Here is a 25,062-nt window from a genome sequence, read left to right on the forward strand (position 1 = left end):
CCTGAATTTCCTAAAAGGGGTGACAGTGCACCTGTGTACTTCCATAGTTGTTTGAATGTGGTGCCAGATGAATTGACGCTTCTCACCGCAACCTCCCCGAGGTATGTTGTGTATGCAGCGCCAAATTGGCTCTTTTCTGCGGTGATGTCGTGGCACCATGGATTGGCGGTTTGGGGATCGTGGGGCCACTGAGCTGCAGCGAGGACAGCTGCAGCTCTCGCTTTTGGGAATGGTTTTGGTCATCTCTGCCAAGGGGATATAGTATGAATTTCATTTTGTGAACACATGGCGGATGGAGATGAGTTTGGAGACATTGCTTCCATGAGATCTATTGAGTGAGTTAATTCTCATTTGGCCAAGGAGTGTGTTGCGTTGTATTTTCGTCTATCGAGGTCGAGATGAGCAAGGGTTCTATGCCCATGTGATCAGGTGGTCATCGTAGGGTTAGTCAGGATTGACCAGGGCATGTTCTCAGGGTCTTGATACTCTACAGTTTCACGACACACTTCAGGGAATATTCTCTCTAGTATTTTCATAATTCGTTCGAGAGCGAAAACAAAAGTATAGCACAATCCTCTACTGGGGAGGCACATATGGGGTCACCAACATCTCACTGAACTTCTCCAACTTCTCCTTTCCGCGCACTTCCTCAACAAGCATGGGCATGCGGACCACATTGAAATCCTCATAGAGCTCCTCGATTTGATCGAGGTACTTCTTCTGCATCTTCCTCCGAGCGGTGCACTGGTCGCATTGGCTTTCCGCCTTAGGGAACAGCAGCTGGTTGACAACGATGGAGTGGGTGTCGATGTTGTAGCTGGTCAATTCCTGGATCATACGTTCCGTCTCGTAGAGCGACAAGAACTCCGCAATGCATACACACACGAAAGTGGTCATATCCGGGTTCTTGAACTGCGTGTTGACTTCGCTAATAGTCTCCCGCAACGACTCCATCTTCTGCAGCAACTCATCCATATTCTGGCCACCAGGCAGACCACCCCGAGCGCCTAAAATCGAGTTGAGCATCGGGCCGAACTGGCTGGACAGCTGGGAGAGCTTGGCCAGCGCCTTCTCGAGCACGGTGGGGAACTGGAGGAAGCGGAGGGTGTGGCCGGTGGGCGCGGTATCAAACACGATGACTTCGTAGGAAAGCGACTTGACCTGCTTCAGGACTTCGGCGAAGGACATGGCTTCGTCAACACCGGGAATCTGAGGGCGCGCAAGTTAGCTTGAACACGTAGTGGAAAGCGCAACGTCAGTAAGGCACTTACGCTGAAGGCGAGGTCTTGCATCATGTTTCCCATGCCCAATCCTGCCATGGGGTCGTCTCCCTGGTCGCCGGTGGCGAGCAAATCCTGGATGCTCCCATTGGGGTCGATCTCCATCGCGCTCAAGTTTGAGTAGCCATCAATTAGTCGGGCCTCCTTTCCGAACTTCTGGCCGAATGCGTCGCTCAGGTTGTGTGCGGGGTCGGTCGAGATAAGGAGAACGGACTTGCGGACTTTAGCCAGCTGGATGGCCAGCGAGCACGAGGTGGTGGTCTTACCCACACCTCCTTTTCCTCCGACGAAGATCCAGCGGAGAGTGTTTTGGTTGAGAATCGACTGGAGCGTGGGCTCCATGTCGAGGTCATCCCCATGTACCACGGCGGAGGACATTGTGTGATTGTTGTGAGGTGGAAAGTTGAAGTTCAACGAAGTTCAGAACACTTTGGTTGCCCCGCAAATCGAAGATTCCGGAAGACGGTCTGGCTACGCCCTTGAACTTGAGCTTTCATTGCTGCTACTCACTTTTATATCTTTTCAGCTTGCTTCTCTCTCTGTCGGGTACTTAAGAGTCATTGCTTTCTTTAAACAATTTGGGCATCCAACATTATTCACGACGCTCGGCTTTGACCTCGAAATCGCAGGAAAATTCACACTCGTCGAATAACATAGAAAACTCACAGTTCTAGATCGGTTTGATTAATCGCAGCTAACGAAAGGGGTAACTGCGATATACATACTGTGTATGCGAGTCGCCGAACCCTACTGATAGCTGTTGATGGCACTCTCCGCATCCATCGGTGCTCTCCGATGAGCATTCGAGACCAGAAATACAGAGCTCACTTTTCCACCCTTCTCTTCTTTCCTTTCCTCAATCCCCAATATCCCTCCTCTCTCTGTATGAATGGCCTCTCAAAGAGTTCCTCAATCCGATCGCACCGCCAACCGCCTCGCACAATACCAACAACAAATCTCCCCCGCCCCGCACTCCAAACCCTCCCCTCAACCCGCAAAACCACCCACCATGGCCACCCGCGATCCCATCACCTGCCATTGCCTCAACACACTATCCGGAACACCGGCAGCCAATCTGCCCGTGACGCTGACCCTCCTCTCTACCGGGTCAGCCAGCAGCGGTGCCACATTCCGCGCAACCACGAACGCCGACGGCCGTGTCGCCAACTGGTCCCCAGTCGGGACGGCTTCGGAGTCCGTCCCGGCCATCTTGGCTGCCTTGCCTGCTGCAGATAGCAAGACCAATTGGTCTGTCCGCTTTGAGGTTGGGCCCTGGTACGAGGCTCAGGGTATTGAGAGCTTCTGGCCGGAGGTTGAAGTCAAGTTTACGGTTAAGGGACGGGGACGTGAGGGGGAGGAGGGCTGGCGCCATTATCATGTGCCTGTTCTTTTGGGTCCGTGGAATTATTCGACGTATCGGGGTTCGTGAGGGTTCATGTCTTTGAAGGGTGGGAGCTGTATATATTTGGTTGTTTCGGACTTCTGAATAGACACGATGTGGATGTCAATGGATCTGCTATTTCCCCGGGGAAGATTTATTCTACGAAATAGAGATAAGAATAATTTTCGTAGTTTATTCTTTCAGCACAAGGCAAATATTCGAGCTGGATAGCGCTGGCTTGGTGTTTATCGTCGGCGAAATGCTTAAGCGGGAGGTGAAAGCTGTGGGACCGACTCGATCGATGTGGCCGTAAAAAAGGGGAAAGGGGAACAAAGCCTCGATCGCACACGCTGAACTCACGGAGCCATCATAGGCGTTCAATTCGCAGCGAGAACGATTTCAGATCTCGGCTCTTTTTCGTGTATCCAGGGACGCCATTGTTGTGGGATTGAGTCCGACTGACTTCATGTTCGATGTTAATATCAGAGAGATTTAGCTCTAAAGAGCAAGCACTTTGCATTGAACGCAACGCCGAGGGGATGCTGAAAATCAGTATCTCTGCCTTTGCGGATATGGAAGGCAATAACGGTCTATTCTCTTGGCACAGTCGCGACTTCAAAATGTTTAAGCATGCAGTGCGCAGGAGCAGGAGGCCAAGACTGTGGGGAAACGGCTCTCCACCCTAGAACGTGAGCGGGAGCAGCCCTATCTTCACGACAAGTTTCGCCCCAAATGGCGTAGTCGCGTAGTTAGTGCACCGAAGTACAGCTGCACAGCATACAAGTACATTGGTCCAGAACACCACATACAACATAGAATTTAGAATACTCTCGACTGTCATCTACGTGGACTATCTAGTATTGTACAAGACTCTTGAATTCTCGGCTTATTCGACGCGACACCATATCGAAGTCCAAACAATGTCATTTGCGTACTGCCTAACAAGATTATGCAGGAGGCGATCTGAATCTTGTCCATTGTACGGAGTAGTACGGAGTATGCATGCGCGACGCGTCTATCAAATCCATGCCCACGGGCGGCTGCATTGGGGCTGATTAAATACATGTCGGCCTCGACCGTAACAGGTCGTACAAGCTTGACGGTAACCGTTACTAGTGTCCTTGCTTTGGTATCTTCTTGCAAGCAAGGTTTAGGCCAGTACAATCAGCTTGTGTTTTCCATACTGCCATTTCTTTTATTTACTGTGTAAATTATTGATTTACATAGAAGATATTTGTTATCTCGTCTCATCCCAGCCTAGAATGCCAGTGGCGAGAAAAGGAAACCTTCAATATCACGTGTCTGTAATTGCGTCATCGTTTTCACCGCATTCTTCGGCTTCCGCGAAATCCCACGCCTTGGTAATGTGGTTTCCTGCCGTATTAGTGGTCCAGGGGGCCCCTGAGATCCACAGCGGGAGGGATTCCTGTCGTCACCGTGACATAATGGATATCTTGTTTTGTTGTGTCTGGGATGGCCAATCCCCCTCTGTATCAGGGATGCAAGCATCGAATCTCTGTTTGGTAGGGTATCCACTGATTTTTGATTGGACACTTCTTTTCGGGTCTTTCTTTCGGAGCCAGTGATAGTGAACCAGATGACTCCGCTGTAAATCATCGACAAATGAAGATTGACTTGTTCGACCGAGTCTCCACCAATGGTCAGACGAGATCCAGGTAAGGGTGTCTCCCTTCGTAGAATTGTCAGTGAGAGCATTGATAACACAGTATGGTCAAATAGACATGAGAGTGAGTAGAGTTAATTGCATAACCGGTTTGACAATATGTAGTATTCATCTGTACAATTATGTAGCATTAGACATGAATAAATCAAGCAAAGTGACTTGGGTGGAACCCGATTCGGAATAATACCGGGTCTGGATATAAAATTCATCGATACGGTACCTTGTGGTAACGTGGTATTTTTCATTAGCCAAAATCCCAAAATCCCTAAATTTCATCATATCCCTCTTCCCCCTACGTCACTCTCTTCTCTTCTCTTTCCTCACTCTTGAACCACTTTTGTTTGGCTTTGCAGAATTTCTATTGATTTTATACGATTAAGGTGATGTCTGCTGCGGTCGCCCCAGCCGTATCGACTCTTCAATCGAATATGTCTTCATCCCCTATGGACTCGAAGAAGATAGAGAAAGAAGGTTTGTGTCACGCTTTGCCTTCATTTTCTACCCGCATTGCTAGTACTTTTGCTTTGAAATCACCTTTGGATATATTCATCGAATGTTTTTATTTCTTTTCGCGTGTTCTGCATTATACTTCGAAAGTCGGCCCCTGTTGGTTGGGTAATACGCCACTACCCCCGAACCCTTAAAATTCCCCAAACCCTTTGCCGTCGCGATGACTTCACTCACTGGCGTCATTGATTTCCTCCCCACCATTTGCATCTTCCACACACAATGAAGCCCCCGACAAGATCGCAGAACCGCAGTGGTACCTATTTGTGAATCGCATTATATTTTGGCGCGTCATAGCTAACTCTCGACCTCCCGCCAGACTCGCAGGCCGCGTCTTCGCAGAAAGATCAGAAATCTAATACAGAGACTCAGACTTCGTTGGCGCCCCCTCCACGACCGGGTGCGCCTACGGCAACTGATACTCCGGACTACTTCAGTTCTATGCACAATCCGTTCTCCCTCGAGCCGAATCCATTTGAACAATCATTTGGAGGGAACCCGGCGGAGACCCCAGGCAAATCACTCCTGCCCTCTGTCGCCGCTCTCACCTCGCCGGCCCTGCCTGGAACAAGCTCTGCGAGTGGTTACAATTGGTCCAACTCGCTTCGCTCAGGACCTCTTAGTCCGGCTATGCTCCCAGGGCCGACCGGCCCCAATGACTACTTCGACAGCATCGGTCGCGGCTTCCCTACCCCGAACGAGTCCTCCATGCGCACGGGACTGACCCCTGGTGGTGGAGGTTCTATGTTCCCGGCTCCTAGTCCCAACTCGCAGGCTCTCTTGCAACAACTCCAAAACGGTGGCGCTACTCCTTCCACCATTGATTTCCATCGCACCGCACTCGCAGCAAAGAAGAACAACGCGAATGCTCCTACCTCTAACCCCAACGAGCAAGAACAAGCTGCCGCTAAGATGGACACGAAACCAGCTCCACCTGCTGACTTCACCCAACATGACGCGGCGGACGCCGCGAATGGACTTTTCATGTTGGCAAAGGGTGGTCAGACAAACAACGCACCCATGAACCACGCACCGATGCAACCCGATACTCGCTCTGCTAACCGACGTGTCTCTCAGCACACCAATGGCACCAGTGCTGAGGATGGATCGGACCACGAACCTCCCAAACCCGCCAAGGGCAAGGGCAAGAAGAACGGCAAGGGTGCTGCCAATAATCGTCGCAAGGCCGAGGATGGCCCCAAGGGTTCCAACAAGAGGGCTAAAACCAACACGGCGTCGCCTTCGGATATGGATGATGAGGAGGAGGATGATGATATGAAGCAGTTCCCTATGGATACCAAGAAGATGACGGATGAGGAGAAGAGACGCAATTTCCTAGAGCGCAATCGGTATGATTATCACACTGGCTTACACTAGCTTGCAAAGGGGTGAGATGCTAACGTGCTGATAACAGTGTCGCGGCTTTGAAATGTCGCCAACGGAAGAAGCAATGGCTTGCTAATCTTCAAGCCAAGGTCGAGCTCTTTACCACGGAGAATGACGCTCTTACCACGACAGTGACTCAGCTGCGCGAGGAGATCGTCAACCTGAAGACTCTCTTGCTGGCACACAAGGATTGTCCAGTCGCTCAAGCCCAGGGCCTTGGTCCTCTCATGATGAACAGTCTGTCGACTGGATACGATCCCCACGGATATAACATGCCTTCCAACATGGGCATGCAGCCCGGTGCCATCCCCACGCAGGGCATGCGTCGGGCATAAGAGTGAGAAACTCTGCTTGGTTTCTCATCTCAAGATATCTATCTTATTTCGCCTCATGCACAGAATACGGTTCTCTGCTTAGACTCGGCGGTTGCGCTCTTCTGGGAGTTTATCATCTCTCACTATATCTTGCGGCGGCTAAGGCCCCGCCGAATGTTTTTTTGGCATGGCCAGGTGTTAATGATCCCCACGACTCAAAAACGGACTAACTAACTCGGTGGTCTGGAATGGCTTTTTCTTTTGAGGGCGTGGCAATCCGGCGTACGAAATGCTTTCTTAGGGCTGCTTTTGAGGTTGTTCTTCTACGTTTCTCTCGTTCCCCCTGTTGTATTTTTTACCTTATTCTGTTACTCGTCCTTCAGTGATCCTCTCAGTGGATCAGGGGATTTTTTACCTTTCGCTTGTCTAATACTTGTGGGCACACGGGGTGCATTATTTGTTGCCCCAAATCTGGGTTGCTTGTGTCGTATACATGATTCCTGGGCGGCGTATGGATGGCTTTGTGATTTTTGATGTGTTTGACTAGTTTCCTTGAACCCGATGGTTGGGCAAATGAAGGGCAATCACTTCTATCTGTTGTGGTATATATCCTGTAGGGGTTTGACTAGTATAATAGATTGACTACGGACACTCTTCCTTCCATTTTGATGGCAAGGGGTCAGCTGTTGGACCTTCTCATCTCAAGTCCAGAACCTCCATTCATATCTGTTGAATGCGGCTGGTGTCGAGTTTCCAATACTAAGATCGTCAATCGCCTGAGTAGTCTCTGGATAGATGACTTATTGCCATACTGATGCTTGATATGGAACAATGTGCGTCGATAGGCAAGGGCTGGTTGAGAATAGGGAGCAAAAGCACAATATGTCACGTTACTGGGATGGATAGAAGGTACCTTCCTTGGTATAGAAGGCGCCTTCCCTTTAGGGCTGTCACTCAACCCCCATACTAAGGTTGCATAGATATCTCCCTTCTCCTTCCAAGCATTATGTATCTTCTGAACATTCAAGATGGTGTATATCGTTCATTCGTATGAGTTTTCATCGTCAAGTCATGTACGCATCTATATTCCCTCAAAAAATCCTGGTCAAACTCGGCTTCATCCATCTGGGTTCTTCACAAGTGTTGTTCTCGCGCCATTTCCGTATCTTGTCGTTATCCCACCCAGCCGTGAACTGATCAGCGATCTCCAGCTTACTCGGCGACCCAAGTCGTAAAGTCCGGACAAAGACACAAGCACCAGCGGTATCATAAGTGTACGCCATACACCAATCCCGGTCATGGCATGCCTGACGACAGGCCTCTAGTGACTCATGCTGGGGCAGAGTCTCAGGTTGTTCAATAATGCCACCCCAGGCCCCGTTATCCCATCCGCGACGTTCTGGCAACTCTCCCAAGCGGTGATAATCAACCAGGTCTGCGTACAATAATGGTTTCTACATCCCGAGTTAGCAAATCTAGCCACACCGTTCTTCGACAAAAGTAAAGTCATACCGTTCGATCACGCTCATTCTCCCAGTCTGTCAGCCCCGTCATATCATCCAATTGCGACTTGTGCATGCTGATAGCAGGCTGACACCAGTGATGCTCGTCCCCGAAGGGAATCGAGTGTAGCGGGTGCGCATTGAACATCGGCCACATGCCCGACAACAAGATACCCTTCTCATATAGAGCAAACCCGAGCACCGAGTCACCGCAACAGTCATCTTTCACGGCCTGCATGTACTGCTCACTGAGCGACGGCCCAACAAACTGCCCGTAACGACCAACCTCCCGCGCCGTCAATGTATCGACCGCAGCCCTGGAGAGCACAAAGCCTGCACCACCATAGGCAAACCAATTGACCTTTCCATCCCCAAGTCCGCGGCCCGGCGCAGGTGAGCCCATATAGAGAGGTACAGAGTGATCGAACTGCTCGAGCAGACGGAACAGATTATCCCACACAAAGTATGTATCAGTCTCGAGGAAGACGTACCACTCTGCATCGGGATTGGTTTTCTTCGCTCGTTCCACCATCGGCAGGAACTTGAACCGGTCGAGCTGCCAGCCCGCTGAACCACTGATATTGGTATCCCCGCGTTGCAGGGCATCATACGCCTCGAACTCCGGAATCTGCTTCCGGGCCGAGAGGGGCAGATCCGCTAGAACGTCGTGCACATGGTGGCCATTAAGTTCGGTTTCTTTGTCGGATATAACTAGTAAATTGGAAATACAGCGTGTCACAGAGGCCATGTGCGTGTCGACTCGGTTTTGGGGTTCGGTTGCGCTGGTCTTTAGGATAATCTGGATACGCGAGAGGATGTTTGATGGGAAATTGTCGCAGGCATTTGTCGAGCTTGCATTATCGATGCTATTATTGCTGTACAAGGGTTTTCGAAACTGGGTGCTCGTTTCCCATGTCCAGTAGTCCTTCTCATTTGCGGTCTTGTCTTCTGCGCGCCGCGAAACGGTGTCTGATATCCCGCTTGAGTATAATGTGAGCAGGAGGATGGTCGAGATTGATAGGAATACAGCGAGTAATTTGAGCTTTGCATTGCCTAGGATTATGAAGATTGGTCGCGCGGTCGCGGAGGTAGATGTGCCTCTGCCCATAGTGGGAGATTGCACAGTTCGTATATCAAATTAGGCACATGGAAAGGCAAGAAGGAATAATATGGAGATCGGGAAGGATTACGGGAATAGAAAGTCGACAGGATTTTCATCATGGACGTTGGGGCTTTTTAACCGTACATATCCTGATTGCTGCATTAGAGGACTCGCGGACGTCACTCCGGCGGGTCTGTCCCCAAATCGAACCAAAGCAGGGAGGCAGGGGTATATGCGACCCCGTTATATGCGACCTTGGGTTAGGTCGAGGCCTGATATAGCTGGGAGATTAGAACTCAATGATTCAAGATTGCTGCATCTTCATGATTGGATTGGTGATGTCCATATCCCGATTTCGATGTACATCTGCAACACTGTTGTACATAGACTTGGGCTCATGGACAGGATTCTCCCTAGTCAGGGACATCACCGGCTGTATAAGACGGAAGAGAACGTGCAATCTGCGTGGTAAACGGGAAGAACATTCATTCACTGCAGCTTCGGACTTCCGACTCAAACGTTGAGAGTTTTATATCCGTCAACTGCGGGATGATGTCGTCAAAAACTCAGATAGCGATAGAAGATAAGATATAGCTGCCTGAGGAACATGGCATCAAAGACACGCCAAACATCGCAAACACAAACATTCAGGCTTCAAGCTTGAGCCCGCGATACTCTCTTAGAGAGACGCAATTCAAACCGTCCGTCTAAACGAGTATCGGAACTGGACATACTAGTGTCAGGAGTGATCCGCGATCCTCACCCACACCCGCTGCCAGTCCGCGGTCACTTCGTGCCCAAACAATCCCTCCACCGACAAAGCATCCACAACATACACGGGCAAAGCAGACACAAAGCCCCGATCAATTCGCCCACTAGGGCAACCGGGCAGACAATGTCAAATCCAGCCCGCAACCCAGCGCGTGCACGCCGCTTAGACGACGCTCTTTCCCAGCTAGTCGACGGTCTGACCCCCGCGCTCCCCGTCTCCGCCATTCAACACGAAGACTACGCCGACCAAGAAGAAGCTTTAGCCGCAGCCGAAAGCCAACGACACCATGCACTCATGGAGCGCGCCTGGCGCATCCTCGACACACACGCCAGCACCAGCGGCCCAGACCCCGGGTCACCAGCGGGGTTAGGTGGACGCCGCGGCAGCCTCGCGGGAGCGGAGAACGTCAACAACGCGCCGGATCTGATAAAGCGCAAGCTGCGGCGCGAGAACGTCAGCCCGGATAAGGCTGTGCGGTTCTCTAATTTGTACTCGCGGCTTCTGACGCAGCCGGTGCTGTCGCAGAAATGGGGGATTCTCTTCTTGCTTTATAAGTTGTCGGCTTCGGAGGAGCCTATGGAGGAGGGGAGAGAAGTAGGAGTCCGTTGATGGAGGAGGTGAATCTGCAGAATATGCTTGGGAAGAATGGTGCACGACCTAGACGGAACACGGCGATCGACTCGGATGATGAGGGGCCGGCTGTTAGCTCCTCGGCTTCGCAGCAGCATCACCGAGTACCGGTAGCGAAGCTGGAACGGCAGAGCTCGCTGCGGCATGATATTAATCGAGACGGGGCGGAGTATGCTGGGCGCAATGCAGCGGAAAGACCGATCAGTCGTGTTGAGACCGGAACGAATGACCGTCCTAGCGATGAGAATATTCGCGCTTCCTCGCCCCGGCCTTCGAGTGCTCATGCTTCAGACCCGGCGAAATTGTCTGGGTCTGTTGAGTACAGGCTGCTGCGAGACCTGCCGTTCAATCTGCAAGGATTGTCTTCCTCGAACTTGCAGTTCAGTTCGTCGTCGAGCTTGAAGTTGCCTTCGAATCTGTCTGCGCCTATAACATCACTTCTTAATACGCTGGCGGAGCCTTGCTTGCTTTATAAAGGGCTGTCTCTCTTTGTGGAGGGTTCGGATGGGGGGCTGGTGAATCAGAGCTTGCGATCAGCCATTGCCGTTGAGCTGCGAGCATACCTCAGCCTGGTGGCTACACTAGAGGCGGAAATTCGACAGGCGCTGGCCGCGATCGGGGACGGAACCGAGCCTCAGGGTGTACGAAAGGGTGGTGTTACTTTGAAGCGATGCGTGGTTTGGACGAGAGATGCTACGATGGCGCTTCGCCTAATGAGCTTGATCGTAGAAGAGGCCCAAAGTAAGTTAGCGTCAGATGGCCGCAACTTCGTTTTACTGATGCATGTTACAGGCAAGAGAGGTGGCCAGTTGATATCGCTGATCCACGGCTTCTCAACATCCCATGGGGATCCTTTCGTGTGCGCGTTCGCTGAGAAGCTTCTCGCGCATGTCACTCGTCCCTTCTACGACATGCTCCGGCTTTGGATTTATGATGGCGAATTATCAGATCCATACAAGGAATTCTTCGTCGCTGACCCGGAGTTTCGACCGAAGACTGACCCCCGGCGGATTGCAACAAGCGTCTGGGAAGACAAATACAAGCTTGATGATGACTTGGTGCCTTCCATAATCACACAGGAGTTTGCAAAGAAGATCTTCCTTATTGGGAAATCCTTGAACTTCATTCGCCATGGCTGCGGGGATTCTGCCTGGGTAGAGGCCTACTCCAGGAAAGCCTCCAAGGAGCTACGATACGGAGACACGGCCACTCTTGAGATCTCCATTGACGAGGCATATAAGACGACAATGGCTCGACTGATCTCCCTCATGAATGGGAAGTTCAATCTCTTCGATCACCTCAAAGCTCTGAAGAGCTACCTCCTGCTCGGCCAAGGAGACTTCATAGCTCTGCTCATGGAGTCACTTGCCACCAATCTGGATCGTCCAGCAAACTCACAATACCGACATACCCTCACCGCACAGCTGGAGCATGCCATCCGTGCCTCCAACGCACAATACGATACCCCAGAAGTGCTGCGACGGCTTGATGCCCGCATGCTCGAGCTGAGCCACGGTGAAATCGGATGGGACTGCTTCACATTGGAATACAAAATCGACGCACCAGTGGACGTAGTCATCACACCCTGGGCATCAACCCAATACCTGAAAGTCTTCAACTTCCTCTGGCGCATCAAGCGCGTCGAATTCGCACTCAACAGCACCTGGCGCCGTTGCATGACCGGCGCCCGAGGCGTCCTCGGCAACGTAGAAGACCAAGTCGGAGCAGACTGGAAGCGGGCACGCTGCGTTATCGCAGAGATGATCCACTTCGTCAACCAGCTCCAATACTACATTCTCTTCGAAGTCATCGAGTCCAGCTGGGAACAACTCCTCGATGCAATCCGAAAGCCCGACTGTACACTGGACGACCTAATCGAAGCCCACACCAAATACCTCAACTCCATCACGCACAAAGGCCTACTCGGCTCCGCATCCTCCTCCCGCCATGGCTCCTCAACCTCAACCTCAGCTAAACAACCCGAAGAAAGCTTCCTCAGCCAGCTCCACCAGATCCTCAAGTTCATGCTCGCCTACAAAGACTCCGTAGACGGGCTTTACTCCTTCTCCGTCGCGGAATTCACCCGTCGCCAGGAACTCAACGCTAAAATCGAGACCCGCGGCGCCGGCCAATGGGGCGTCCGGTCCAACAGTCGCGGCGGAGCATCAAGCGCCTCGACACCAGATATCAGACCCGATAGTGCCAGCGTCGACGGCGTCAATACGCCACTCTCACTGTCAGGTCCCAACTTCGCCGCTGACGACAACATGCTTTCCTCGCTGCGCGTGCGTCTCCGTGAACTCTCCTCTGAGTTCCGGTCTCGTCTGACGGTCCTGCTGGGTGATTTGTCGTACCAGCCGGACGTGGATATGCGGTTCTTGGGCGTTGTTATGAACTTCAATGATGTGTATGAGATTCCTAAGCGGAGAAAGGCGGCTAGTGCAACTGCCAGAGATAAGGAGAAGGAGAGGGAGAAGGAGAAGGAACGGGAGAGGGAGAAGGCGAAGCGGAGAGCTGCTGCTTCTTCTGCGGCGACTGGGTCCGGGGCTGAGAGCTTTGTGCAGAAGGAGGGAAGGAGGGAGAGGAGAGATACTGGGGCAATTGATCCTGGGTTTACTTCTGGGAATGGGTAGATAGGTCGCGGGTCGAGTGTAAGGGTATCTTTAATGCGATTGACGAGGCTTACGATACATTTCCCGAGACTGCGTCCATGTATATGTGGAATTGGCTGGGCCCATATGTGCAATTCATGATTCCCTCGTAAACACTAAACAGCGATATGCTATGGAGTACTCCGTACGGACTACGGAGTATGTAGAGGAAAGTCTCTGATTGGCGGGCGCAGTTTGATCGGCAGAAAAAAAGTTATCTCCGCCCAACCATCTCAGCACCACAGTTCGAGGTCAAGTCGGCAGCAGCTGAACCTCGTATTTCAGTTTATTCCTCGAGTTTCAGGATTCTCTTTATATTCTGGTGTTGTTGACTTTGTCGCAACTTGCACATACCAACAATGGCGCACCAATCAGACGCGCAGTCCCCGGCCTCGAAAAAGTCCGGGTCGAAGCTCAAGAAGTCAAACGATTCTGCAGGAGGTGCAGATACACAGCAGGAGTCCAATTCTACCGGAAAAGATACCCAGTCCGACAAGAAAGACAAGAAGAAGCGCAAAAAGACTGCTTCCGAGGATGCTGCACTCGAGACAGACGGCGAAATGAAGAAAAAGAAGCGCCGCCACGCCGAAGATGACAAGGATGAATCACGCAAGAAGAAGCGCGTCTCATTTGGCCCGGGGACAAAGGAACACGACGCCGACTCCGACAGCGACTCAGACAATGCCCTCGGCAACGACGCTAGCGCTGCCGACGGAGCGGAAGCCGACACCGAAGACATCGTCGACAAGCAGCTCGAAGAGACGAAGAAGCTCAAGCGCGAGAAGAAGAAGAAGCAAAAGAAAGACGGCACCGCTTCGACCGGGACACCAGTCCACGAGACGCCTATTCTCTCATACCTGAGCCACTACCACCGAGCACGCGCGACCTGGAAGTTCCAAAAGAACAAGGAGACACACCTATTCAAGCACCTGTATTCTCTTGAGCAAGTCCCATCCCAGTACAACACGTCGCTGCTGGCATACATGCAGGGACTGAAGGGTGATGCGGCGAAGCAGCGCATGAGCGATGCCGCTCGGGACGTGATCAAGGCCGATATGGAGCTCGACAAGCCGAAGGATGATGAAGAGAATCAGGAACCCGCAGCGCCCGAGTACCAGGAAGCCGTTGATGCATTCCGCGAATGCTTGCCTACCGCAGGCGAGGATCTGGACAAGGTCGATTTCGGCGAGAAGCTGGAGGGAGACGCTAAGAAGCGTTTGCCAAAGAGGCAGCGGGCAGAGCTGGTCTTTTTCGCTGTTGCCGGCAAGCTTTTCAGCGCTGAGGATTTGAAGACGAAGAAACCTAAGGTCTCTGAGCCTGCTGTGCCGAAGAAGCGGAAGAACAGAACCATGGTTGTGGAGATCAGCAGCAGTGAGGACAGTGATGATGATGCTCCAGTGAAGAAGACTGCTGGGAAATCTGCGGAGACCAGTGACGATGAGACTTCGTCGAGTGGTAGTAGCAGTGATAGCGACAGTGACAGCAGCAGCGATGACGCTGCTCCTCCGGCTAAGGTTAAAGCCACTGCTGCCAGCACACCTTCAGCACCTTCATCGTCCGGGGCTGCTGCTACGATGTCGAACAAGGAGAAGAAAGCTGCGCAGAAAAAGCAGAAGTTTGTTCCTGTGAAAGAAGCGAAGGCTAAGCCTGATGTGCCGAAGAAGGTCCAGAAGCGAAAACTCCGAACTGCACAGATCGAGATCTCGAGCAGTGAAAGTGATAGCGAGTAGTTCTCGGGTCTTTGGATCGCTACTTGGGGTTTGGATGTGTATATATCTCTACCATAGCATTTGGGTCGGTGTATGTTTTATGTTCAAAAGTCCATTCCATCGCATCTATCAATGTTCGCAGTATGTAGTCACTATGTACTCCGTATTATGCCTATACCTCTACCCAGGGTTGCATAGTAGTTGGATATGGTTCGCCTCCGACCTTTGGCAAAGACGGATGAAACAAAACACAAGAACCCCTTGTATGGGGACTCTCGAATTCCGAAATAATTGTTGACATGAAGTTCAAGCGCTGCGCCGCTGAACTGATAAAGTGCTGGAAGGCGGTGAGGCCGACCTCAAGCTTGAGCTCAGGCAGCTCTGGCACGCGTCACTGATCAACCCCCCATCTTCTCATCGTCTTAGACCCTTTCTCATTTCTTTCCTTGCTTGTTTAACCCTCTATAAAAGACTACATCCGCCATCATGTCTGGTAAGCACCCTACTCGACGACACCCCAACGCAGCTCCATGACTTCATCCCCGACTAACATTCGATTCTCTCCGCAGGAAGCGCCTACGACAGACATATCACTATCTTCTCTGACCAGGGTCGATTGTACCAAGTCGGTATGTATTTCCCAGTCGATAATCCCGCCTCATTCTGAGCGGCCATAATCCGCCCGCTGTCATCATGGCCGCTGACCGACATCCCCCAGAATATGCATTCAAGGCCATCACCGCGGCCAACATCACTTCCATCGGAGTGAGGGGCAAGGATTGTGCTGTAGTTCTTTCGCAGAAGAAAGTCGCTGTAAGACGAGATTCTTTAGCAGTCTGTGGGATGCGTTGCTAATCCCATTGCCAAGGACAAATTGATCGACCCATCCTCCGTTTCACATGTTTTCCGGATCTCGCCTTCCGTAGGCGCCGTGATGACTGGTTCCATAGCAGATGCTCGCGCATCCATTGATCGGGCACGTGGTGAGGCAGCTGAGTTCCGGTACAAGTTCGGATACGAGATGCCGTGCGATGTCCTGGCAAAGCGACTGGCAAATATCAACCAGGTCTACACACAGCGGGTGAGTTCTTCAGTGATGGTGTTGGTATACTCTCTGCCGGTACAACAACTGACATGGTCGAAACTCAGGCTTACATGCGACCACTCGGCGTGGCCACGACTCTGATCTCCGTCGACGACGAGAGCGGCCCGCAGCTCTACAAGTGTGATCCGGCCGGCTACTTTGTCGGATACAAGGCGACCGCCTCCGGCCCGAAACAGCAGGAGGCGTTGAACTACTTGGAGAAGAAGCTGAAGAACAAGGATGCGGCTCCTGGTAACTGGGAGGAGGTTGTGGAGCTGGGCATCACGGCTCTGAGCAATGTGCTAAGCGTTGACTTCAAGAAGCATGAGATTGAGATTGGTATTGTTGGTGGGCCGCGGACCGATGGCCAGGAGGGTACTACTACAGAGTTCCGCGCTCTGACAGAAGAGGAGATTGATGAACGGCTGCAGGCCATAGCCGAGAAGGACTGAGGGAGACCTGCTAGCCGTTGGAGAAAGTAAGCGACCAGGAATGGACACCAGTGTTGCATCTTAGAAACAGACTATGTGTGAATGATAACTTCGATTTTCCCTGTACGAGATCTACGTTGATTACCAGGTCCAGTCAGAGCTATCAAGATACCAATCCAGCCTGTCAGATGGCTTTGCCAATCCTCATAACGCGTAAGGTAGGTCTCGTCTGAGAACGGCTCAGTATCCATTGCACGAGCTCCTCGGAATCCGGAAATGTGTCTAGAAGTAATTAGCTGATCGCCATCGGCATAGATTGGTCAGATGTTGCCTGGTAAAGGAATCGAATCTCCCTTTTCGTAGCCCTTCTTCTTCACAGTGAATGAAATGCCTACATAACCTTGTTGACATCATCATAAATGAGCTTGTTCGGGCGTGTAAGTCCAGGTTACCAAGAATACCTACTGAGTTCTCTTCATTGTACTAGTATAGGTACTCCATAGTTCTTTAAGGGATAGACGCATGGGTAATGATCTTACTCATAGGCTGCACGAAACGCGGAACGAACTCGCCCGCGATATTCTAACTTCTAAGTCTCGTTCCCAGAAAGCCGTAGTCCAATGGCTTACCAGCCTCCAGGTACGTACCCGCTCCCACGCAACGTAGTTGATATAGCCGCCAGGCCCTAAATCATCAGTACCTTGCAACCTTTCCGCATGGCCAAGCAATCTTGGTACTGCGGTACAGTTTTCGGCATCGAGAGGCGCAAGCGCTTGGAGCTCTGTATGGGTGCGCTGGCTGATGGCCTGCTGGGCTCGGACTTCTGGAGAGCTAGAGATGGTACCCATCAATAGGGATCTGTGAGTAGATATGCATGAAGCCCTGTTGACTAGGGTCTAGAAGGCTGTGACAGGAGAATTTAATACTGGCAACCGGGCAAACGGGCTGCTAAGACTTGATCATAGCTCTGCTGGGTTGTTGTTTGGTAGTCTGAGGATAGGTAGCTTTTCGTCTAGGACGAATGTAACAGCCTAACAGGGCATGGTTGGTCGAGTGTGATGTTGGTACCGCATAGGTGGCTGAAGTCAGGAAACTGGGACATCATGATGAGGAATTGAGGATGGATTGATGGAATGAGTGAATGGTTAGCAAGCTCCAGGATTCGGGAGAAATGCCCGGTCCTGGAGTCTCCGGGCAGTTGAAGTTGATAGACAGGTGAATCCACTTCAATATTGAATACTCATCTTTACCGCTACAGAATATATTGCCGATACCATATCCGGGCATATACAGCGAGGGCAACAATGACGAGAATATTCACGGCTCGATTGACACAAAATTAGCTTTAGGGTCGTAACTCGTACGAACTGAAAAAAGTATGTTGTACTATTGTGCGCCACGTGTGGCTCAGCAGTGGCCGTTCCCAAGTGCATCCAATCATTTTCTTTCTTTTCTTATTTTCTTCCACCTGCATGGGGATGATTGTGGCTAGTGACAGGACTAGTGTGGCTAGAGTTCCACTAAGAATAAGTGTGGCGAGAGACCAGCTGAACAAACCCTAACTGGGGATCCACTCGTTCAGGTCCGAGGTCAGATCCGAATATGTCCAGATCTCAATTGAGGTGATGTATCTTTTTTTGTGCAGGATGCATTCTGCTGGACTAGGATATCTGTAGTACATGCAGCACCAGAGGAAGAAGAGGAAGACCACCAAGAGAGACAATTCGGAGTACGCGTAGAAGAAGAAAAAACAAATAGAATAAAGGAGCCCCACCCAGTTCGCACAAGTCTCTCCAATCAAAGTGACTAGAAGGCTAAAAGCCAATCGACCAGGAACCTAATCTCGCGTCGTACTCCGTATGCAGACTAAATTCTTCTCCACTTGATTCCCAGCTACGATCGCATACCTCGGATCGAATCATAGCTAACCAGCTGGGTAAATTCGGTACCTACCATTGGGGAGATCTATATCTCCCTCTCCACTTCTGATGTCTCTTTCGGACGAGAAAAGGATTGCTCCCGATCAACCCGTAAACGGTTATTCGAAAGCTTATGGATCTCCCACCTCCAGCTGTGTCTGACCAGCTCCTGATCTTGGGATCTTCAGCTTACCCCATTGGTCCTTGTCTTCCTCGGCAATGATTGTTCTGACGTCGGTATTTTATTTCTTTGCTACCTATCATGGAATAATTTTCCTTTCTTTTTCTTCCTTAGCCCCACTGACTGTCGTCCATCGTTAGCTGTCATGTACGGGGTAGAGAGAACGACAGTTTCCAACTGAAGACTTACATATATCTTCTCTTCCCATCGGATGCCACAACATTCTTGACTCCATGGACCAAAGTTTCTCTAGCCATTGTCTCTCCTTGATATTACTGGTTGCCTTCATTCCTTCCCTCATTACCTTCCACACCGTCGAGCATCTGATCTAGAACCCACTTGTTCTCTATACATAATACACCGGACCCCAGAATGGCAGACGGACGTAAGCTCCCCAAAACCAAGCATCCAAAACAACCCACTGACAGCAAACAGTAAACCAAGCCCGCGCAATGCGCGTCGCAGAGATAATAAACGACTACCGCACCCTCCTCCTCCACATCTCCCAACAACACGTCGAACCCTCCCAATCAGACTACTGGGACGAAGGCTTCGTCGTCCTCCGCGAATCTCTAGCTTCCGCTCAAACCCTAATGTCAGCCAACTACCAACCCTGTCCCGTAACCGGACAAGGGAATGTGGAGACCGAAAAAGCCGAATTACAAAGGTACATCACCATCATTCACCCTTACCTACCGGACTTCATTTACATCCTCTTCTGAGAAACAATCTAACAATTTCACCCAGAGTCATACTAGACAGCAGCGCCCGCCGCTTCCAAGCACACAAGATTTACCTCCGCGCCGCGGCAGCCCGCCGCTGGACCATGACGCGTGCCGGTGCGCCGAAGAATGCGACAGCCGCGCTGCACGAGGAGCTCTCGCGCATCACGGACCAGCATGTTCTTGCTGATTTGCGGGCTGCGGATCTCCGGGCTGGACATTGGGTTGAGGATGATCCTTCTTTGGAGGCTATTCGGGCTTGGATTGCGGGGTGTTGAGTGTGTTTATGGGATATACGAATGAGACGATATGCGATGGAGTGAGGAATGAATGCATGTGGGGTGTGATTACCGCGCTGGTCGTGGGTGCTGTTATAAAAGAGGATGGGGTTTGGGTTTGCATTTGCGATATCCCTCTTGTTTCCTTTTTTTCGGGTTTTACTATATGTTATACACTGGTCGAGATATCAATTGAGTCGTATCTGATAGACTGTTCTTTCTGTGTACAACGTGCGAAATGTATAGACATCTAACCCTAATACTCCTGTTATACGAGAATATCTTCGATTCCCGCCGCGGAGAAACAGAACAGTAACAGCAATGGAATATTTGAAAACAATTGAAAATTCAGTAACATCCACTCTACCCGCATATCATTGACATCAACACACAGACAGAACCAGACACCTGGGGCGCCGAGGCAGAGACACCAGCTGAAATCCCCACAGGCCTGAGGTATCCGATGCAAAGAAGTGGAGTCTCCTGCCACGAGTCAGGGGGGGTTCCGGATTCAGGGTACGGGAAACGGTGGATCAACGTGGATCAGCGGAATGACCTCAGGTTCGGTATTTGATGAGATGTTGATTGTTATTTGGCTGAAATTTTCATCTCTGGCCATCTGCATTGCATCACAAAAGGGTGGAGCCGAAACTAAGAATATTAGCGGGTTTTGCTTTTATCCAATCAGGATGGTGAACGTCCATCTTACGGGTTGGGTTCAGCTTGACTGGACACTGGACTGGATTTTCAGGCCGTTGAGTCGATATTTCGGAATTAGTCTCCATATTCTTCTATGGAAGCCAGGCCGTTCTTCTAATTAAACTTATGCTTAACGGTGGGGTTATTCCGGATGACTTCCTGGCCTATCTCTCCTTTCTCACTTGAGTCACTTCACAACCTTACATGCAACAGATTTGGCGATCGGTGACTTGGATATTGCATGTTACTCGGTGGGATCCGTTTATCCAACTACTATTGATAAGTCCATCTGTTTCATCTCTGACCCCTGTTCTTCGGGAATTCCGATGTCTATCACAAATCTCCCTAGTGGGGTAATCTAGATTCTAGACTACCACCTGGCCATGTGCTTAGGATCAGCAGCAAATGACCCTTCCAAATCAATGGAATTCGTCACAAAAACTTCAGGTGGACTTGATCGTTAACGGTTAATGGGCATACACAGTTACACCACTACTTCAGTTGAAACAGGGCATATTTCCAGATCCCCGCGTTCGACATTGGTCACTTGCCACATATGCAGGGTTCATGCCCATGTGTACATTCCTCTCCCATATGGATTCCATGTGTAAGGGAGGTCACTCGTCGTCTGATCAAACCCTTCATAGAAGGGATGACATAGATCCGGACCATGGCTTGAACAAAGCAACCTTGGAAGGTAACTCTCGGAAGGTACCTCGCGGAAGGGCCGACCCAGGGTCCCCGGGGTATATCCGATATCGTGGCGGTGCGAATTAACCCAACCTTGGAACATGAGGTCGTCGACACTTCAAAGTTCCGCAGCGTGCAAGCCTACAATGGAACAATAATCTATTTAGTTCTCATGACCAGCGTGATTCCAAATTGGATCGATAGATTGCCCCTTCCTGACTTGGTCTCATTCTTGCCTGAAGTTACATTTCCCCTCCATCACGAGTGTTTCCAAGGTTTATACTTTCCGCTTTCCACTTCCGCCAAACCCTAAGATGTCAGGAACCAAAGCAAGACGCCATCACCGGGAAGTTAACGTGCACCAAGTGGCAAGGCATCATGACTGTAGTCCAGGCTAGACACGGAGAGTCGGAGACCCTGAGGCAGGCGGAGGTGTCACGCACACGTTGTGTCTGGTCTGTGTAGACATAAATATCAGGTTCTCCCGTCTCTTCGGTTTTTTGTTCATCACCACGATCTGAATACCAGTTTCTGTCTGATACTTCCAAACCACTGTGTAGATACACAAACCAGCCACTTGTTGCCTCGTTGCCTGAATAGTGAGTTGTACACCGCCACATTCGATACCTGGCCAATAAGCTGTCGTCCTCGATATTTGCCCCGAAACGCCCAGGTACAGAAGTCCACTAACAATTAGGCTGCGACATAAAGTACCCATTGAAATACTTGCTATTTGCCGTGAGTTCTCCTTTTGACTTTCTATCAAAACACTCAGATAAACTTCTGCCATCTGGACCCAAATTGTGGCTTACAAACTAAAACCAATTGCCTTGTTTACTAGCTTGGTGCTATTCGCTATCTTCGTGCAATACTTCAACCATACTCGTACTACGCAATCTGCAACTGCAACCATGTCTGGAATGAAATCTGTCGCTTATTTTGTCAACTGGGTACGTTGATTCGCCAATCCCAACTGCACCACCAGCTTATGCATAACACCAAAACGGGCAATACTAACATACTTCAGGCAATCTACGGCCGCAACTACAACCCCCAAGATCTCCCTGCGGAGAAATTGACCCATGTCCTGTACTCGTTCGCCAATGTCCGCCCGGAAAGCGGCGAGGTGTAAGTTCTTGGTCCCTTGCAGAGTACAGTACATACAGATTAGATCCTAACTTACTGCAGCTATCTGACCGACTCTTGGTCCGACGTGGAAAAGCATTATCCCACGGACTCGTGGAATGACGTCGGCAACAACGTCTACGGCTGTGCCAAGCAGCTAGGCCTGCTCAAGAAGCAGAACCGCAAGCTGAAAGTCCTGCTGTCAATTGGTGGATGGACTTACTCGGCCAATTTCCCGCAACCCGCGAGTTCGGACGCAGGACGGACCAAGTTTGCCGAGTCGGCCACGAAGCTGGTTCTTGACCTTGGATTTGATGGTCTTGATATTGATTGGGAATATCCCCAGAATGATACCGAGGCGGAGAACATGGTTCTCTTACTGCAGAAGTGTCGTGAAGTCCTCGACAACGCAGCCGGATCTGACCGCAAGTTCTACTTGACGATCGCCTGTCCAGCCGGCGCAAGCAACTACACCAAACTCCGCTTCCAGGAAATGACCCCCGTTCTGGACTTCTACAACCTAATGGCCTACGACTACGCCGGCAGCTGGGACACCAACGCCGGCCACCAAGCCAACATTTCCCCCTCCACCAGCAACCCTGCAAGCACCCCCTTCTCGACCGATGCCGCCCTGGACTACTACATCAACACCGGCGGCGTCCCAGCCTCCAAGATCGTCCTCGGCATGCCTCTATACGGCCGCGCCTTCACGAACACCGACGGGCCGGGTGCGCCCTTCTCGGGCGTCGGCGAAGGCAGCTGGGAGAATGGCGTGTGGGATTACAAGGCTCTGCCGAGAGCCGGCGCACAGGAACAGTTTGATGCGGAGGCTGGTGCATCGTGGAGCTATGATGGTGCGGCGAGGACGATGATTTCGTATGATAATCCGCAGATGGCGCAGGTCAAGGCGGATTATATTAAGCAGCGGGGGCTTGGGGGTGGCATGTGGTGGGAGAGTAGTGGGGACAAGGGCGGAAAGGATGCGAATCCGGACGACGGGAGCTTGATTGGGATTTTTGTTGATGGGGTTGGTGGTGTTGATGGGTTGGATCAGGCTCCGAATGCGCTGAGTTTCCCGGAGAGTCAGTATGACAATGTCAAGAGTGGATTTGAGGGTGAGGGGCAGTAGATAGGGCTGGGCGGTTGGCCTGTCAGGTGTATTTACGAGTGTGTGCATGTGTATTTACGATTGCAGGAGAGATGTGAATGAGATGAGCTGCGTCTACGAGAATCAATTTCCCTTGCTGTTTACTGGAAGATAAATTCGGCAAAGCCTAGGTTTTGTTCATTTCAAGTGACTAACACATGGGTATTCCAAGTATCCATCATCTAACATCAACCCATGATATACCCTTCATCCGCCCAGCCTGGCGAGACCAGCCCGAGCAGCGTGACAGCACACCATAGTCCGACTTAGACCATTTATTTGGCCTCGTCGAAGACGTAGGTGAGGTGGCACTTACCGCAGTACTGGCGGTTGTGCATGGCAGCCATGAAGACACCGGCACCACACTATGAAAAGAATTAGTGTCTCCGACTTAAACGCGGGGAATTGTCGCATGACAATTTCTTCAGAACAAAACTTACCTCAGGGGCGGGGCACTCGCGGCGGAGACGCTCGATCTTGCCATCACCGTCGACCTTGTAGTACTTGAGGATAGCAAGCTTGGTCTTCTTGTGCTTGTGCTTGATCTTCTTGGGGGTGGTGTAGACCTTCTTCTTGCGCTTCTTACCACCACCACGCAGACGAAGGACGAGGTGAAGGGTGGACTCCTTCTGGATGTTGTAGTCAGAAAGAGTGCGGCCATCCTCGAGCTGCTTGCCGGCGAAGATCAGGCGCTGTTGGTCAGGGGGAATGCCCTCCTTGTCTGATGGTTGTTAGAACGTGTTCGCTTGTGGTTTTTCTTTTTGTGCGCTGGTCGGCTTACCCTGGATCTTGGACTTGACATTGTCAATGGTATCGGAGGACTCCACCTCAAGGGTGATAGTCTTACCCGTAAGGGTCTTGACGAAGATCTGCATCTTGATGAAGGCCTGCGATAGATGCGTTAGTGGGATGGCGACGAAAGAAATTTGAATTCGCAAGCCAGAGTGAAGAATGAAACAGAAGGCTTGTTGCGCTTGCTCTTCACATTCTTTTCTGCTTGACTGGAAGCCAAACTCACCTCGACAGCTGTGTCTTCCTTAACCTTGCAAGATTAAGAAAAATCGTTGTGCGCGGAGCCGGCTGATGGTTAAAATCGTTGTGCGGTCACGTGTGTGTGGGTCCTTGTGCCGAAATGGGTCTAGTGCTGCGCTAGCCACTTGCTGACTTATTTATTGTCACGTGCTAAGTGACTTGAGATGGATGCCTCAGGACATGACGTGGAACAGGTCGAATATCAAACATCAAGATGACGCCATGGAACCATAGCCCCATCGATCAGAGATGGTCCGGATGGAGTCCAAGCTTTGTTATTGTGTAGATCAATTTGGTTTACTTGTTTTCCCTACTTATTTATTATGAATCCCCTGGGAGACGGGGGGCGAGGAGGTTCAATTGCTGTATAGCTGTAGGTAGGAAGAGTAAAAACATGTCTCTCCTCGCAGAAACCCTTGCAGAAGATAGTCTTTAGAAGGAGAGATAATTGCAAGCAAGGCGATTGTACAGTCAAGTGGGCCAAAATCGAGTCCCTTTGGTTTCCCCGACGCCCGAGGCTGAGTGGTTGCCATGACAACGGCCCCAATTGTTGATGGAACCGCGGGTCACATAGTTAGCTTAGATCTCCAGGGCTCCAGAACCAAACCTTCATACATTCGTGTTTCTGCTCTCAAGTTCAGTTCACAATTCTTGAACTGTGTGACCTAAGGGCTTTCTTAAGGGCTTTCTCCTATCCTGTGACTTCACTGTAGCTTGAGCTTCTAGAGACTCTAGCGAATTCCCACTTTCCCACTTTTTATTTGAACGTCCATTGCGCTTGCTTATTCCCATACTGACACCTATCCAGGACAACCCCGTCAATCGGCGCCAAAGCC

At 51.0% G+C, this 25,062-nt stretch overlaps 11 protein-coding genes across 11 annotated transcripts; 7 read left to right on the top strand and 4 right to left on the bottom strand.

Moving 5' to 3' along the window:
- Positions 1-576: 576 nt before the first annotated feature.
- Positions 577-1,658, bottom strand: N7515_004461 (ArsA family ATPase; the record flags this gene model as incomplete). The annotated part of the gene is made up of 2 exons (XM_056665205.1): positions 577-1,209; positions 1,272-1,658. 2 exons carry the CDS (start codon positions 1,656-1,658, stop codon positions 577-579), a joined length of 1,020 nt encoding a protein of 339 aa, XP_056522155.1.
- A 511-nt stretch (positions 1,659-2,169) lies between these two features.
- Positions 2,170-2,709, top strand: N7515_004462 (hydroxyisourate hydrolase; the record flags this gene model as incomplete). The annotated part of the gene is made up of 1 exon (XM_056665206.1): positions 2,170-2,709. The coding sequence occupies one exon, from the start codon at positions 2,170-2,172 to the stop codon at positions 2,707-2,709; it is 540 nt and encodes a 179-aa protein (XP_056522156.1).
- A 2,365-nt stretch (positions 2,710-5,074) lies between these two features.
- atfA (bZIP transcription factor atfA) lies at positions 5,075-6,573 on the top strand (the record flags this gene model as incomplete). The annotated part of the gene is made up of 3 exons (XM_056665207.1): positions 5,075-5,108; positions 5,172-6,201; positions 6,267-6,573. The coding sequence occupies 3 exons, from the start codon at positions 5,075-5,077 to the stop codon at positions 6,571-6,573; spliced, it is 1,371 nt and encodes a 456-aa protein (XP_056522157.1).
- Positions 6,574-7,643: 1,070 nt separating this feature from the next.
- N7515_004464 (uncharacterized protein) lies at positions 7,644-9,162 on the bottom strand (the record flags this gene model as incomplete). Its single annotated transcript, XM_056665208.1, has 2 exons — positions 7,644-8,006; positions 8,065-9,162. 2 exons carry the CDS (start codon positions 9,160-9,162, stop codon positions 7,644-7,646), a joined length of 1,461 nt encoding a protein of 486 aa, XP_056522158.1.
- Positions 9,163-10,051: 889 nt separating this feature from the next.
- On the top strand, positions 10,052-13,191 carry N7515_004465 (tubulin gamma complex associated family protein; the record flags this gene model as incomplete). Its single annotated transcript, XM_056665209.1, has 3 exons — positions 10,052-10,522; positions 10,573-11,299; positions 11,351-13,191. The coding sequence occupies 3 exons, from the start codon at positions 10,052-10,054 to the stop codon at positions 13,189-13,191; spliced, it is 3,039 nt and encodes a 1,012-aa protein (XP_056522159.1).
- Positions 13,192-13,568: 377 nt separating this feature from the next.
- Positions 13,569-14,939, top strand: N7515_004466 (WKF domain-containing protein; the record flags this gene model as incomplete). Its single annotated transcript, XM_056665210.1, has 1 exon — positions 13,569-14,939. One exon carries the CDS (start codon positions 13,569-13,571, stop codon positions 14,937-14,939), a length of 1,371 nt encoding a protein of 456 aa, XP_056522160.1.
- A 465-nt stretch (positions 14,940-15,404) lies between these two features.
- Positions 15,405-16,454, top strand: prs2 (proteasome core particle subunit alpha 1; the record flags this gene model as incomplete). The annotated part of the gene is made up of 5 exons (XM_056665211.1): positions 15,405-15,411; positions 15,488-15,547; positions 15,637-15,731; positions 15,787-15,999; positions 16,068-16,454. 5 exons carry the CDS (start codon positions 15,405-15,407, stop codon positions 16,452-16,454), a joined length of 762 nt encoding a protein of 253 aa, XP_056522161.1.
- Positions 16,455-16,940: 486 nt separating this feature from the next.
- On the bottom strand, positions 16,941-17,281 carry N7515_004468 (uncharacterized protein; the record flags this gene model as incomplete). Its single annotated transcript, XM_056665212.1, has 2 exons — positions 16,941-17,015; positions 17,081-17,281. The coding sequence occupies 2 exons, from the start codon at positions 17,279-17,281 to the stop codon at positions 16,941-16,943; spliced, it is 276 nt and encodes a 91-aa protein (XP_056522162.1).
- A 1,624-nt stretch (positions 17,282-18,905) lies between these two features.
- On the top strand, positions 18,906-19,533 carry N7515_004469 (uncharacterized protein; the record flags this gene model as incomplete). Its single annotated transcript, XM_056665213.1, has 3 exons — positions 18,906-18,918; positions 18,969-19,200; positions 19,281-19,533. 3 exons carry the CDS (start codon positions 18,906-18,908, stop codon positions 19,531-19,533), a joined length of 498 nt encoding a protein of 165 aa, XP_056522163.1.
- A 2,300-nt stretch (positions 19,534-21,833) lies between these two features.
- On the top strand, positions 21,834-23,176 carry N7515_004470 (glycoside hydrolase family 18 protein; the record flags this gene model as incomplete). The annotated part of the gene is made up of 3 exons (XM_056665214.1): positions 21,834-21,872; positions 21,950-22,050; positions 22,111-23,176. 3 exons carry the CDS (start codon positions 21,834-21,836, stop codon positions 23,174-23,176), a joined length of 1,206 nt encoding a protein of 401 aa, XP_056522164.1.
- Positions 23,177-23,469: 293 nt separating this feature from the next.
- On the bottom strand, positions 23,470-24,069 carry N7515_004471 (ubiquitin-ribosomal 40S subunit protein eS31 fusion protein; the record flags this gene model as incomplete). Its single annotated transcript, XM_056665215.1, has 3 exons — positions 23,470-23,559; positions 23,635-23,915; positions 23,976-24,069. The coding sequence occupies 3 exons, from the start codon at positions 24,067-24,069 to the stop codon at positions 23,470-23,472; spliced, it is 465 nt and encodes a 154-aa protein (XP_056522165.1).
- Positions 24,070-25,062: the final 993 nt, after the last annotated feature.

This window comes from Penicillium bovifimosum, assembly GCF_028826915.1.
Source record: "Penicillium bovifimosum strain IBT 22155 chromosome Unknown utg000004l_segment0_segment0, whole genome shotgun sequence".
NCBI lineage: Eukaryota > Fungi > Ascomycota > Eurotiomycetes > Eurotiales > Aspergillaceae > Penicillium > Penicillium bovifimosum.